General features: G+C 58.1%; 1 protein-coding gene across 1 annotated transcript in view; it reads left to right on the forward strand.

Annotated features, from left to right (window-relative positions):
• CARMIL2 (capping protein regulator and myosin 1 linker 2) overlaps positions 1-13398 on the forward strand; it is a 22858-nt gene continuing 9460 nt past the window's right edge. Inside the window, exons 1-25 of the mRNA XM_064386377.1 lie at positions 1-55; positions 1184-1275; positions 1398-1448; positions 1712-1771; positions 2933-3054; positions 3406-3503; positions 4082-4152; positions 4726-4799; positions 5873-5948; positions 6025-6113; positions 6451-6545; positions 6705-6791; positions 6972-7081; positions 7444-7521; positions 7646-7722; positions 7865-7969; positions 8151-8220; positions 8378-8459; positions 9519-9615; positions 9858-9915; positions 10420-10592; positions 11238-11306; positions 11937-12030; positions 12100-12195; positions 12800-12928. Of these exons, the coding sequence (XP_064242447.1) occupies positions 16-55; positions 1184-1275; positions 1398-1448; positions 1712-1771; positions 2933-3054; positions 3406-3503; positions 4082-4152; positions 4726-4799; positions 5873-5948; positions 6025-6113; positions 6451-6545; positions 6705-6791; positions 6972-7081; positions 7444-7521; positions 7646-7722; positions 7865-7969; positions 8151-8220; positions 8378-8459; positions 9519-9615; positions 9858-9915; positions 10420-10592; positions 11238-11306; positions 11937-12030; positions 12100-12195; positions 12800-12928 (2193 nt within the window). The 5' untranslated portion in view covers positions 1-15. The remainder of the gene's footprint in view (positions 56-1183; positions 1276-1397; positions 1449-1711; positions 1772-2932; positions 3055-3405; positions 3504-4081; positions 4153-4725; positions 4800-5872; positions 5949-6024; positions 6114-6450; positions 6546-6704; positions 6792-6971; positions 7082-7443; positions 7522-7645; positions 7723-7864; positions 7970-8150; positions 8221-8377; positions 8460-9518; positions 9616-9857; positions 9916-10419; positions 10593-11237; positions 11307-11936; positions 12031-12099; positions 12196-12799; positions 12929-13398) is intronic.

The raw sequence follows: 13398 nt of genomic DNA on the forward strand, positions 1-13398 counted from the left end.
CCCGTGGTCCCAGGCATGGCCGTGTCCCCCGGAGGGATCCCCACGGAGCTGCAAGGTGAGCATCGCCCGCTGCCGCGCTGCCGGGGCTCCGCTGCCACATGGGAGCTGCCCGGGCTGGGCCTGGGCTGGGCTGGGCTGGGCAGAGCCACTTTTGGGTCCCTCAGCTGCAGCAGATGAGGTTCAGGGGGGTTCACAGCCCTGCAGTGTCTGGGGGTTCCTCTTGTCTGCAAATCTCATTTGCCTGGGGATGGACCCTGGGCTGGGAGCATCCCCAGGTAACCTGGCTCCTCAAGGATGGGATTCCATGCAGCTCAGGCTGCCAGGTTTGTGGGGGCAGCTTGGTGCTGCTCAGTTCCTTGGGCTTGGGCTCCTCTGGCCAGCTGGGGGTCCCCAGAAAGTCCCAGGAATGCTCAGCATGGGGGGGGGGGTGTGAAATACCCCTGCTCACAGTGGTATTGAATTGAAAAAGCAAAAGGCCACAGAGGTCTCGGGGTCCTTCAGCCTCCTCAGCCCCACCGAGGCCTGAGTGAGGTGGGAAGGAGCTGGGTCACTGTGTCCCCACAGCCTCAGGTCCCAGCTCTGCCAGGGTGGCTCAAACCATGGACCCACGGGGCCTGATGGCATCGTGACAGCCTGGTATGCTCTGCACAGTGATGCACAGCTGTGGTTTGGGTCCTGCTTGTCCCACGAGAGGCAGGGATCAGGAGGGCACAGAGGGGCTGCTCAGGGCAGGAGCGATGCTCTTGCTGGCCCAGGGGTGGTGGGAGTGACCAGTCTGTGACCTGGGGGAGGCTGGCACATGCGACAACCCTGGCTGCTCTGTGGAGAGGAAGGACTTGTGTGACCAGCTGCTCCCTGGTGGTAAATTTGGAAAGGAAGAGAGATCAGGACCTTATCTCTCAGTGCCAGCTGCAAGTGGGTGAGGCAGCACAGGCAGTGTGAGCCAGCACCCCCAAAGCCTGTGCTTGGCTGTGGCAGAAGATGGAGAGGTGGGTGCATCACCTGAGCAGCAGAGGAGACCCACAGGTGGTGAGTGTGAGGCTTGTCTGACAGCAGCCAGGGTCTGACTGCCAGGTGTGGAGGGAGAGGGGATGATTCAGGTGGGGACAGTATCCTCAAGAGCAGCAGGGCACATGGGAGAGGAGCAGGGTGACTTCAGCCACCTGATTTCATGTCTTTTCAGAGGGCATCACCACCTTCCTGGGGACAAAGAAGGTGCTCCTGGTGCTGAGCATCCAGCTGCAGGTGAAATCCAAGTATGATGACTTCATCTTGGTATGTGCAGAGTCTGGCCTGGTTCCTGCTTTCCTGGTTTCCCCAGGAAGGTGTTTTATGGTTGCAGTGAGGGACAGGGGTAGCTTCCATGTCACCATGGTCCCTTGTCACACCTTGCCTAGGTCCTGACACCCTGGCGAGCCTATGTGCTGCCTGTGATGCTGCCAGTGAGGGTGAGTGTGGGGACCCTGGTACAGCCCTGGGGTTCTGGGGGGCTTGGGGCTCTGCAGGGCGTGACCACTGGGTCTGGGCAGCCCTCAAGAGCAGGATGAGGAGAGAGATGGGGGAAGGGGAGGGGGTCTTGTTTGAGGGCTGGTGAAGGATGGGGCCAAGGCTGAGCCATACCTGAGGCATGGGAAGTGTGGGAGTTGGGGGGAACCCTTGGGTTTCCTTTCTCCATCAGCACTGGGGTTGATCCTGCTCCTCTCACCCCCAGGTTCACAGCAGCTTCAGCGTCCTGGAGGTGAGGGAGATGACAGTCCAGGAGCCCAGCGTGGTGAGTGGCACAAACTGGGACAGACCCAGCCTGGGCATTACCCCCCTTTCTGCCCACTCCTCCATGGCAAACCCTGGTCCAGAGCCCACCACAGGATCTGGGGGTGTTCTGGACCCCGTTGCACTTTGAGGGCCACCAGTGTTGATCTCTGAATCTGGAGGGGCAGGGAGGCGCCCAGGGGTGCTGGGTGGGTGCCTGCCCTTCTTCCCCTCTGGTATCCTGAGCCAGTGCCTGGCCATGGCACCTCCTGCTCAGCAGGGACAAGGTGACAAATGGCTGCAGGCTTACCAAGGTGAAGACAAATTTAGCAGGAGGGTGTTTTAAACCCCGTTAATCCTCTTAGAGAGGGGCGGGCTCATGGGGCAGATGTGGCAGTGGAAACCATGGAAGAGAGGAATTGGATACCAAGGCCTGGATGTATTGGCCAAAACAGGGCTGTGGTCCTGTAACCTCCTGTCTGCTCCTTTCTGACATCCTGCCTGTTTTTTTTCTTGCTAAAGCAGCAGCAGCAGCCGTGGCCTCAGCCTCCACACGGGGCTTCTGCTGCTCAGCAGGCTGAGTGCCAGGAGAGAGCTGAAGGAGCTGGGCACAGACAGAGGGGTGCAGGGGGTTGATACCTCAGGGTGGAGGGGGCAAGGCATCTTTCTGGGACGTGGGAAGCCGGGAATTGTTGAAGTGCAGGCGGTCCCAGCTCTCCTGCCTCCGCAGCCCCCGGCCCTGGCGGAAGCGCCGTCCTGCACGATGCCAGCAGATAATTGTCATCCTGCTCCCACGCCTCAATCAGCGTGTAATTAAATCAGGGAGCATGTTGCCATGGGATTTTTTTTTTTTTCCTGGTAGGAGCCATAAGATGAAAAAGCCCTAAACCTCGATTAAATAAATTCAGGGAGGAAACCTCCATGCTCCAGCTGCGGCTGCTGCAGGCAGAGACAAGGCTGTTCTCACCTCACTGCATCAGCTTAAGCTGAATTTTCAGGAGGTTTATGCCTTATTCTGGTGCACCAATGTATTTTATCCTAAATTCCTGGTGCTCACAGCATTCTCTGTGCTAATGGCTGGGCTGGCAGTGAGGAGATGATGGCTGTCACCGTTGTGTCTGGGGGCTTGGGGACGCTGTGTGCTGCCAGCTCGCTCAGGAATCTCATCTTTTGGACCCTGCAGGTTGTCATAGAAACAGATGCAGCGTCTTATGCCTTCCGGTTCCTGTCCTTGGATGATTTGGAGCAAGTTGTTATCCATGTCACCATGTCACTTAAGAAGGTCTTTCCAGACTCATCCCTTGGGTAAGGGTCTTCTGCTCCTGAGGGGTGTGCAGGAACCAGAGCAACCCCTTTGCCCAGAAAAGCCCCAGGCTGCAGAATCCTGGAATGGTTGGGGTTGGAAGGAACCTTAAAGATCATCTAGTTCCAACCCACCTGCCGTGAACTGGGACACCTGCAGCTAGAAAATCCCAAATATAAGATGGGTCTACAACATTGCTTTTAGCAGGAGAAAAACACAAGGAGGGAGGCCAGAGCCTGTTCCCTGACTGAGTATTTCTGGCCACCCTACACACAAGGGTTGTAGCTAAGCATAGAGAGGTGGGGATGCTCTTCTCCTGGCCCACCCTGACACCCCCTCTGCTCCCTCCCCAGGACACTGCTCAGGAACTGTCCCCCCAGCCTGTATGAGAGGATCCAGCAGATCACAGACTCGCTGGAGGAAATGCTGCAGAGCAACCGTGGGCCTTGTGGTAAGTCCTGCCATAGCCTCCCTCAGGCAGGACCGGAGGGTTGAGCACTCTGAGGACCATTCCAGCCCTGCATCCATCACCAGCTCTGCTGGCAGCCCTCACCTCTGCTGGCAGGGCACCTGTGCTGGCTTTGGTCAGATGGAGCCCTGCTGCTGGGGCCTGCTGTCCACCAGCCCGCCCCATCCCATGGGGCAGGAGCAGGTTTGAGGGGGTGTAGCTCCCCAGGAAGGAGCAGGACAGCAGGCAATATTGCTCAGAATCTACCTGCAAGAACCTGTAGCTATGCATGCTTCTACCCACCTCACATGGCACCACTGCAGCGCCAGGAGCTTTTCCTGTAGCCTGGAGCAGGATCCCTCCATTTTCCCTGTGAAAAAGTGCCTTGCCTGGCATCCACATGGACCAAGCAAAGCAAGCCACAGCCCTTTGGGGGCTGACACAGATCTCTCTGCCCTTTGAGGAGGAAAGGGGGAGCCCTCAGCACCACTTCTGAGTCCCTGTCATCCCTCTCCTGTTTCCCACTCTCCCCAAAGTTCTCCTCCTTGGGAAGGTCAGCCCCAAGCTGCCTTTCCTTGCAGGGGGGTTTTCGGAGACCTACGCTGCCCTGTGTGACTACAACGGCTTTGCCTTCCGCGAGGAGATCCAGTGGGTAAGCTGGCCAGCCCCTGCACGCAGCACTGGCAGTGTGGCACGTGGTGACAGGAGGCTTGTGGTGGGGCTGGGAGCTGCAGCTGTGCCTGGCTGCAGTGCCCCCTGCTCCCCCACGGGCTGGAATCAAAGCACATGTGGGAGCAGCAGCCTTGGACCAGGTTGTTTCCCAGACTGTCACCCAAGGGGAGGCCCTGGAAATCTGGGACCTCGCTGGGTGTCCTAACAGAGGAGAATCCTGCTGGGACCCAGCCACAGCAGGACTCTGTGTCCCCTGTTCCTCTGGGCACTGCTCCCAGCTCAGCTCTCCCCACACCCTCTCTCCCACCAGCCTGGGCTGTTTGCTCTCGGACCATTCCTGCAGAAGCTGTCAGACTCACCAGTCTGTCCCACCAAGCTGGGCCATGTCCCCTGCCAGCCAGACCATTAGGGAAGGTTTTAGGCTTTGGGGTTAGGCAAGGGACTCCCCAAAGGGGCTCCCCAAGGGCTCAGCCCCCTCCAGCAGCACCAGGGACCTGAGCCCTCCCCAGGACCCGGTGCTGAGCCTGATCCATGTGTGCATCCTCCTGGGAAGGACGTGGACAACATTTACCACAGCCAGGACTGCCGGGAATTCAACCTGCTGGACTTCAGCCACCTGGAGAGCCGGTGAGTCCCCGAGCCATGCTCCTGCCCTGTCCCAGCACTCATCCTCATTGTCCCTGGCCCTGCTGGGGGCCCAGCATGCTCTCCTGCCCATGTTAAAAGCTTTGATAGGTTACACACCCCAGGGATGCCACATCTGCAGCCTGACACTCCCCCTCACCAAACGCTCTGAGCCCCGTCCCACAGGGCAGCAGCTGAGAGTCCAGGCAGCCTCTCTGTTCATTTTTAACTCTTAGATCAGCCTGGGAGCTGTTTATAGGGCTGAAACCCCAATGTCACGGTGGCTTCTTGCAGCTCGTGGCTGTCAGGTGTTTCCCTATGCAAAGCAGCTGGGGCAGCTTGCCACCCTGAAACCTGCACTGCTCCCTGCCAGCCCCCCCAGGTATCTGTCATAACCTCAGTGTCACCTGGTTGTGACCTGACAGTGGGGCTGTGTGCTCCAGCCGTGCCTGGGGCTCTCCCTGTGGGGCTCAGCCACGTCTCCATCCCAAGAAAGACAGAGCAAGGGCTCAGCTCTCAGGGGAGGCAGCTGCCAGGCTGGGCCACAGCAAGTCAAAGTTCTGGGTTCAGTGTTTTGGGGAACAGAGGATCTGTGAAAAATAAGACGTTTTTAGAGATTTCTTTGGATGAGGAAGTAAAAAAGAAACTTGTTTCCACTCAACCAAAACCTGTGGTGTTGCTCACATGAGAGCTCAGAGTTAAAAAGAATTTAAAACCCCGGGGTTTAGATAGAAGCATGCAAATATTTTGATTCATTTGATTTTCCCCAAGGGAATAATCTGGGGAAGATGATCTGTACCTGTGGGTTGCTTTAAACCCACAACCCCCAGTCCTGTTCTGTTGAAGATTGTGTTGGGACACACTGAGGTTGGGTGTCTTGGAGCATCCCAGGGCTGGGTCAGTTGGAGCAGCTTGGGTTTGGATGGGATGGGTGTGTCCTGGCATCCTGGGTGGCTTGGGGCACCCTGGGGCTGGATGCCTTGGGACATGCCCCAGTTGGGTGTTCTGGGTCACCCATTTGGGATTAGCCCTGGCTCATCCTGGCCCTTGACTCGCTCCTCCCTGTCACCCTGCAGGGATGTGGCTCTGAGTGTTGCTGCCTTGTCCTTCAACCTGTGGTTCACCAAGCTCTCCTGCAAGGATTTCAGGCTGGTGAGTGCCAGAGCTGTGCCTCTGGGTGCCCTGGAGGTGGCCAGGCTCCCAAAAAGGTGTTTTTCTTCCCTGCCAGAATCAGGAGATTTCAGAGCAGCTGCTCTACATGCTCAGCAAGTCAGTGGCCCTGGAGGAGCTGGTGCTGGAGAACAGTGGGTTGAGAGCGTAAGTGAAGGAGTTGCAAGGCAGTGATGAGCAGGATCTTGGCAGCTTCTTCCCCCAGTACAGGGGGCAGGGAGGTCCATGCATGGTCCCTTGTGCCAGGGGCTGGTGGCTCCATCCCCTCCACACTGGGAAGCTCACTGGAAGCAGAGACTCCCATAGCCTGGAAATGAATTACCCCACCCCTGGAGATGCTCTGCTTCCTTCTGGCAGCTCAGAGGAGCCAGGTCTGCCACACAGGCAGGAGCTGGTGGCGTGTCCCTGTAAGACTGCAGGGCTGGTGGCTGTCTTCCCTGGAGGTGTCCAAGCATTGTCAGATGGGTGACCCTTCTCCCCACAGTGACTTTGTGCAGAGGATGGCCCAGGCGCTCAGCAGCCATCCCAACTCTGTCCTGCACACCATCAACCTCTCTGGCAACCAGCTGGAAGACAGAGGTACTCAGATCTGGGCTGGGATGGGTTTACACCCACAAAAACTGATGTTCAACTCCAGATCCCACCAGCAGCTGCCTCCTGTCCTGGAGGCTGCAGCTCAGGGTGGGATGGACGCTCACTGTGCTGGCACAGCCGTTCAGGGCTCTCTGCTCTCATCAGGGGTCTCTGCCTTCAGCCGGCACGTGGAGAAGAGTTCCAAGGGTCTGCAGAGCCTCAGCCTGGCCAGGACAATGCTCACAGCCAAAGGTAGAGCCCAGGTGCCCTTGCCCCACTCCAGAAAAGGAGCGATGCAGGGGCTGCAGGGAAGGCACCTCCATGGATGCAGTGTCCTGCTGCCCAGCTGGAGGGAAGTGCCCTTGCTCTGCTGCCAGGCTCTCCCCAGTGCAGGGAGCCTGTAGCCATGCATGTCTCACTCTCTCTGAGCAGGGATGAGCACGTTATGCAAGGCCCTCACAGATAACAAAGCCACTGGATTCTCCCTGCGGCACCTGGACCTCTCTGGAAACCCCGGCAGCCTGGCTGGGGATGACACCCGTGTGAGTATGGGGTGGGTGACATCACTCAGACTCTGTCCCCAGTCTGGTTTGGGTGGCTTTGGTCTCCTCTGCTCTGTGCCCTGCCCTGCAGCACCCCAGGGATGGGGAGATCATGGCTGCAACAACCCCGTGCCTGCCTGGGAGCACTGGGGACACCCTGGGGACATCCTCTTGCATCTCCCTGTGGGAGTGTGGCAGATGCCCTCTGCAGCAGGGATGTATCCCCTGAGAGAGTGGGTTCCTGTGTGCAGGATTCACCCCTGTGCTCAGCAGGAGGGAGGAGTCAGGCTGGAACTGGGATTCCAGGGCTGCAGGGGGGGTGGGATTCAGGGGCAAAGCTGCTGAGCCCCCTCTGCTCACAGAACCTGCAGAGCCTGCTCCAGCATTGCCACTCACTCTCCCACCTTAGCCTGGCTGGCACAGACTGCCCTTTGGATGCTGTGAGTACCACGCAGGGGCTCCTGGCAGTGAGCCCTGCCTCAGCCCCCTCCATCCCTGGGCTGTGTGAGGGGCTGCAGCGCCCCTGGCTCCTCCTCCACATGGCTCCCATCCCCACCCTGGCAGCTCTTTGGAGCCCTGCTCCACGGATCCCACACCAGCCTGGTCCACCTGGATCTCTCCAAAAACGTGTACTCCCACAAGTAAGCCTGGGATGGTGTGGGGGGGGTGGGGTACCCAGGGATGGGGTACCCGGGGGTGTGGGGTACCCAGGGGTGTGGGGTACCCGGGGGAGTGGCTGGTGCTGGGATGCAGTTGTTGCCATGTTGTGCCCATCCTTTCCAGGAGGGTGAAAACCATCTCCCCTGCCATCCAGGAGTTTTTCAGCCAGGCCTGCTCCCTCAGACATGTCTCCCTGGCAGGTACCAGGCTGCCAGCCGATGTTGTAAGGTGCGGTGGGGCTGCGGGAATGGACTTGGGGTGAGCACAGCCTGGGGGGACCTTGGAGGATGGAGGGGAGGGGCTGTGAGAGGCAGAGCTCAGGGGAAGATGCCTTCTCCAGCACCCCACTGCCTGCACTGCTGGGGGTGCCCCCATTTCTTGCACTGATGGGGCTTTGTGACTTTGCCAGGGCGCTGCTGCAAGGGCTGGCAGACAACACTCACATCAGTGACCTGCACCTGGATCTCAGCAGCTGCGAGGTGAGGGCCCAGCAGCCACGGGCAGCACCCCTCCAGCCAGGGGGTCCCAGTGGGGCAGCGTGGGAAGCTCTGTGCCCTGCCTGCCTCCCCACAGAAGGATCTCCTTGGCAGGGCTCCCTGCCTCCCCTTGTACTGATGTCTTGCTGTTCCTTCCAAGCTGAGATCAGCGGGGGCCCAAGTCATCCAGGACCTCATCCCTGATGCCAGCTCCATCAGTCACCTGGACTTGTCTGACAATGGTAGGTTGCTTTTTCCCAGCCTGGGAAAGATCTCCTACATCTCCTGGACTTTCGTGTCCAGTCACCCAGCACAGGGAGTGAGGTGATTTCTTTTTTGCCCTACTACCTCAAGACTTGCCAAAATTTCTCATTTTGCATCTTTCTTGATACAGTCCTTTTCAGTTCACTGAATCTGAAGTGGTCTCATGTTGCTGTGTCAGGGTTTGAAGCACTGGAAGGGTTTCCCTGGGCAGCAACTCTTCCCACCTCTCTGCCCCTGTTGCCAGCCTTGTCCTGCTGTGCCCTCCAAAGCCACGGGCCAGTGCTCCTAATCATCACCAACATCACCTCTGCCAGCTGTTAATTTCACCAAAACTTTCAAACAGCCTTGCTAATTTCTCACAGCAGACCATGCAACTCCTCAGTAGCCAAATGGCTCTGGGAAAGCTGATGTGGTTTGGAGTCCTTCAGGACACCAATGCTCCAGAAGCTCATGCTCTCACCCAAAATTTTTGGCCAACATTTTCCAAAATATGCTTCTACTTTTGGCTTTCCCAGTAGAGCACCTCTGTGCAGGAGGAGCAGTCCATGGTGGGTGTTGGTGCCTTGTGCCCTTGGCTGGCTGAGCTGCAGGGTGAGCAGATCCCTGCCCATATCTCTGCTGGATTTCCCTGGGGATGGTGCAGCCAGGAGGACGGGAGTGCAGGCAGCTGCCTGAAAGCTCCATGGTGTCCAGGGTGGTGGGAGGGTGATGGGGGGCACATCCCTGAGGGATGCAGAGAGCAAGTGCCATCTCCAGCACCCTCAAAGCTCAGCACAGCCTTGGCACCCCCATTTCAGGAGTGCCCACAGGGGCTGCTCCTTCCCAGAGGTCATTTCCCAGGGACCCCAGCTCTGCACAGGTCTTCAGTCTCCTCAGGGAAGCCAGGAAGGGAGGAAGATGCCAGGAACCTCCCTGGGCATCTCCAGCATCCCACTGTGGCAGCCTGGTGGCTCTGCAGGTCTCCTGTGAGGGACCCCCTTGGTGCCACCTCCATGGGCGTGTTGGATCACCTTGGGGGGTGTCTCCATCCCCTGCAGGCTTTGACCCCGACATGGTGACACTGGTGCTCTCCATCGGCAGAAGCAAATCCATTAGGCACGTCTCCCTGGGGAAAAACTTCAACATCAAATCCAAGTGAGTGCAAAGCAGCAGCATCCTGGAATGCTGCACCCACCTTGAGCCTCTCTCCCCATCAAAATCCCATGGGCAGGTAGGAATTGCCTGCCCATCCAGGGAGGGTCAGCACTGCCAGCACCTGGTGCAGTGTCAGAGATGGGTCACAGCCCAGGCAAGAGCAGGGGGGAGGACAGAGCTCTGCCTCTGAGGCCCCAGGGCATGCACAAGAAATCTCCTCACACCCTCCACCTCTCCCTCAGGGAAGGTCTGTTGGATGTCCTGCACCGCATTGTCCAGCTCACCCAGGAGGAGGATTGTGTAAGTCCAGCTTGCCCTCAGCCACCAGAACCATCCCATCCATGCTCCTGGTCACCCTCAGCCATCACTGTGCAGTCTCCATGCAGGGCTGCCACCCAGATCCCTCCTGCACAGGCTGGGAGCAATCCTCCCTCTGTCCCACTGCCATTCAAGTCCTTCTGCTTTTATTTTTCCTCAGTCTGAAGCAGAAGTTCAGACAGAGAATTGGGAAATCTGGGAAAATGGGAGCCTGTACCTGGCTGAAATCATGGAGGGGATTCTTGTAACCTGCATTCAGCACAGCTTTTCCCAAAAACCCTCTCTTTTCTCCTCACTGCCTGCCGGGCATCTGAGCCAAATCCAGCCTGCCTAAGCAGTCACTGCCCCTCTGTTCTCAGGGTTCAGTATCACTGTTCCCTCCAAAACCAGCACCAGCCAGAGGCTCCTGCACAGGGGTGGGGGCTGTGTCTGAAGGGTGACAAGCACCTTAACATGTCCTGGTCCCCCTCCTTGTCCCTTTTCCAGCCTCTCCAGTCACTGTCCGTGGCTGAATCACGCCTCAAACTGGGAACCAACGTCCTGCTGAGTGCCCTGGGCAGCAACACCAGCCTGGTGTCCCTGGACATCAGCGGCAACGCCATGGGGGACACGGGGGCCAAGATGCTCGCCAAGGCCCTGCAGATCAACACCAGGCTCAGGTAGCAGCAGCTCTGTAACACCCTGTGGGTGGCCCTGGTGTGATGGTTGTGGTGCTGATGCCATCAGAGCAGTTTTGTCACGGCTCCTGATGGCCATGGATGGGGTCCTGGACCACTCCTGGTACAAGGCCAGATGCTATGACTGCATTTTGCACCCATGGCAGTCATCTGGCAGTGCTGGCAGGGACATGTGAAGGACAAGAGAGCAGCTCCATCCTTGCCCTGGTTCTTGCCACCTCCTTTCCAGGCTCCTGCCCAGCCCAGCATGCTGCAGACAGACCTTTGTGGTCACTGCCCTCGCCTCATGCCCTGCCATCAGTTCCTAAAACACCATTTCTGACCACATTGTGTGCACAAAGCCAAAGCAGGGGTGTCTGCAGAGGACAGGGAATGGTGTTCAGCCAGGGCTGTTCCTCTGGAGATGTCTGTCCCTGCCTGCAGGATGGTACCTGAACGTGTCCTCCCAGCCCTTCACTCCCTCCAGGCACCCGCCTAACTTATAGCTCCATGCAAAGTCCAAGTTTAGGTTTTGGATACTGAAAATTGTAATTTTTAACCCCACTTTTAGGCTCTCTGATGCCCGGGCTGACTCTTGCAAGCACAGGGTGGTGTGGGCAGGACTCATCCAGCTCCTTCTTTTTGCAGGACTGTGGTTTGGGACAGGAACAACACAACTGCCCATGGGCTCCTAGAGGTGGCTCAAGCTTTGGAGAGGTAAGGAAGGAGCCTCTTGGATATCCTGGCTTGTTTCTGCCATGCAAAAGAGCCTCTGTCACCAGCATGTCACTGTCCCCAGGGCCTTTTTTCCCCTGGCCATCACACGGTTTCATGTCCCAAGGGAGCTGGTCCACAGCTGTGGCCTTGCAGCCAGAAAAGCAACCTGACACCCATTTAGTGATGACACCCCCATTAGCAACCTCAGGGGCTCCTCTGGGCTCTGCACCCCCACCAGCACAGCCTCACGTCACCCAGGAGCCCCCAGTGAGCAGGGGGTGATCTGCTGCTGCTGCTGCTGGTGATGTGATGCTCCTCTCCTCCCTGCCCGTGACACGTGGGTAGAGTTTGTTCACCTGCTGGGCACACCCACCACCCTGCCTGGTGTTTGGCTGTGCAGATCTCCAGAGATCTGAAGAAAGGGGTGCATGGAGAGCCTGGGCACGTGGTCACTGCCGCCCCACCAGGGTCTGCCGAGGGCCAGAGTCCAGCCATGCTATCTCCAGGGCTGGACCTCAGCACAGCCTCCAGGCTGCTGGGTGGGCTCTGAGCCTGTGCCATGTCCATGGGGACACGAGCAGGGGGGTGAGCCCTGCGTGCAGCAGCTGCTGACCCCGCTGTGCCTCACAGGAATTTCACGCTCAAGTCGATGCCGCTGCCGATGAGCGACGTGGCGCAGGCCTACCGCAGCAGCCCCGAGAGGACGGAGGAGGCCGTGCACAAGGTGGGGGAAACGGGCTGGAACGCAGGGCCAGGTGCCACCACCACTGCTCACGGCCTCTTGCCTTTGCAGCTCCAGTCCTGCCTGACGAGGAACCAGCTGCGGCAAACGCTGCCGGCGCAGACCTTCCGCCTGCAGCAGGGCATCCTCACCACCTCTTCTGAGCAGGTTTGATGGACAAAACACTGCGTGGGGCTGCTCCTCCCCTGCCCCAAACCACCCTGGCTTGCTCGTGAGAGCTCTTGCAAGCAGCAAAACACCCTTTCAACCTTTCCTGAGTGGAAGGCAGAGCAGATTCAGAGATGGAGCAGGTTCCTTAGAGAAATTGTGGATGCCAAATCTCTGGAAGTGTTCAAGCCCAGGTTGGGCTTGGAGCAACCTGGTTAGTGGAAGGTGTCCCTGACCATGGCAGGGGGCTGGAATAGGAGGACCTTTAAGATCCCTTCCAGCCGAAACCATGGCATGGTTCTGTGGTGAGGGTGGGGGCGGATGGAAAGCAGATCTCCTGGAGTCCTGCTGGTTGCATCCATGCATTTCCTGCATATGCACTGCTGAGATAACTTGCTGCTACGCTAACTATACAGTGTGTTCCTGCCCCCTGTGCTCTCCTGCCAGCACATCCCTGCCGTGTCCAACCCTGGTTATTAGTCAGGGATGCTCTCAGAGGTTGTAACCTGCCTGTGCCCCTCTGAGCACAATCTTCTCTGGGAAAGCCAAGGAGGGGAAGTGGCAGTGCTGCCCCAGCACATGACACAGCCTCTCTGTGCTCCAGATGGTGAATGAGATCTGCCTGAGTGTGCAGAAGCACGTGGACATCCTGAGCACCTGCACGGGCAGGGAGGTGGAGAAGGACATCCTGTGTGCTGAGGAGGCCATCAGGAATGCCAACCTCTCCGTCAGCGTGAGTCCATGGTGTGGGAACCCCCTGAGCTCACCCAGTATCCATCTGGGATCGAAGCAGGGCATTGATTAGTTAATGACATCATTAACCAGCAGTCAGGGAATTCCAGAACGTCGATGCAACAGACGCACGGCACCGAGCACTTGCAAACATTAAAGAACAGCTGAGAATTTCTGAATTCCCTTCTAGAACAAAGATCAAAATGTTCTTAGTCCCCTTGCCCCAGAGACACACGGCTGTGTGCACACGCCCCACAGGGTTACAACCCCTCTTCCTCTGGCATCCCATGCTCACACGTCCCTCCTTGGGAGAGATGGGTGCTCCAGCTTTGAGAACACCCTGCAACCCACAGGTGCCCACAGTGGTGAGGAACCTCCCTGGATCCCTGAGGGTTGCTCCCTGGGGCACCTTCATCCCACCCCAGCAATGAGAATGCTCCATCAGCCCATGACAAAATCTGTCATGTTGAT

This window comes from Passer domesticus, chromosome 12 (assembly GCF_036417665.1).
Source record: "Passer domesticus isolate bPasDom1 chromosome 12, bPasDom1.hap1, whole genome shotgun sequence".
NCBI classification, from domain to species: Eukaryota; Metazoa; Chordata; class Aves; order Passeriformes; family Passeridae; genus Passer; species Passer domesticus.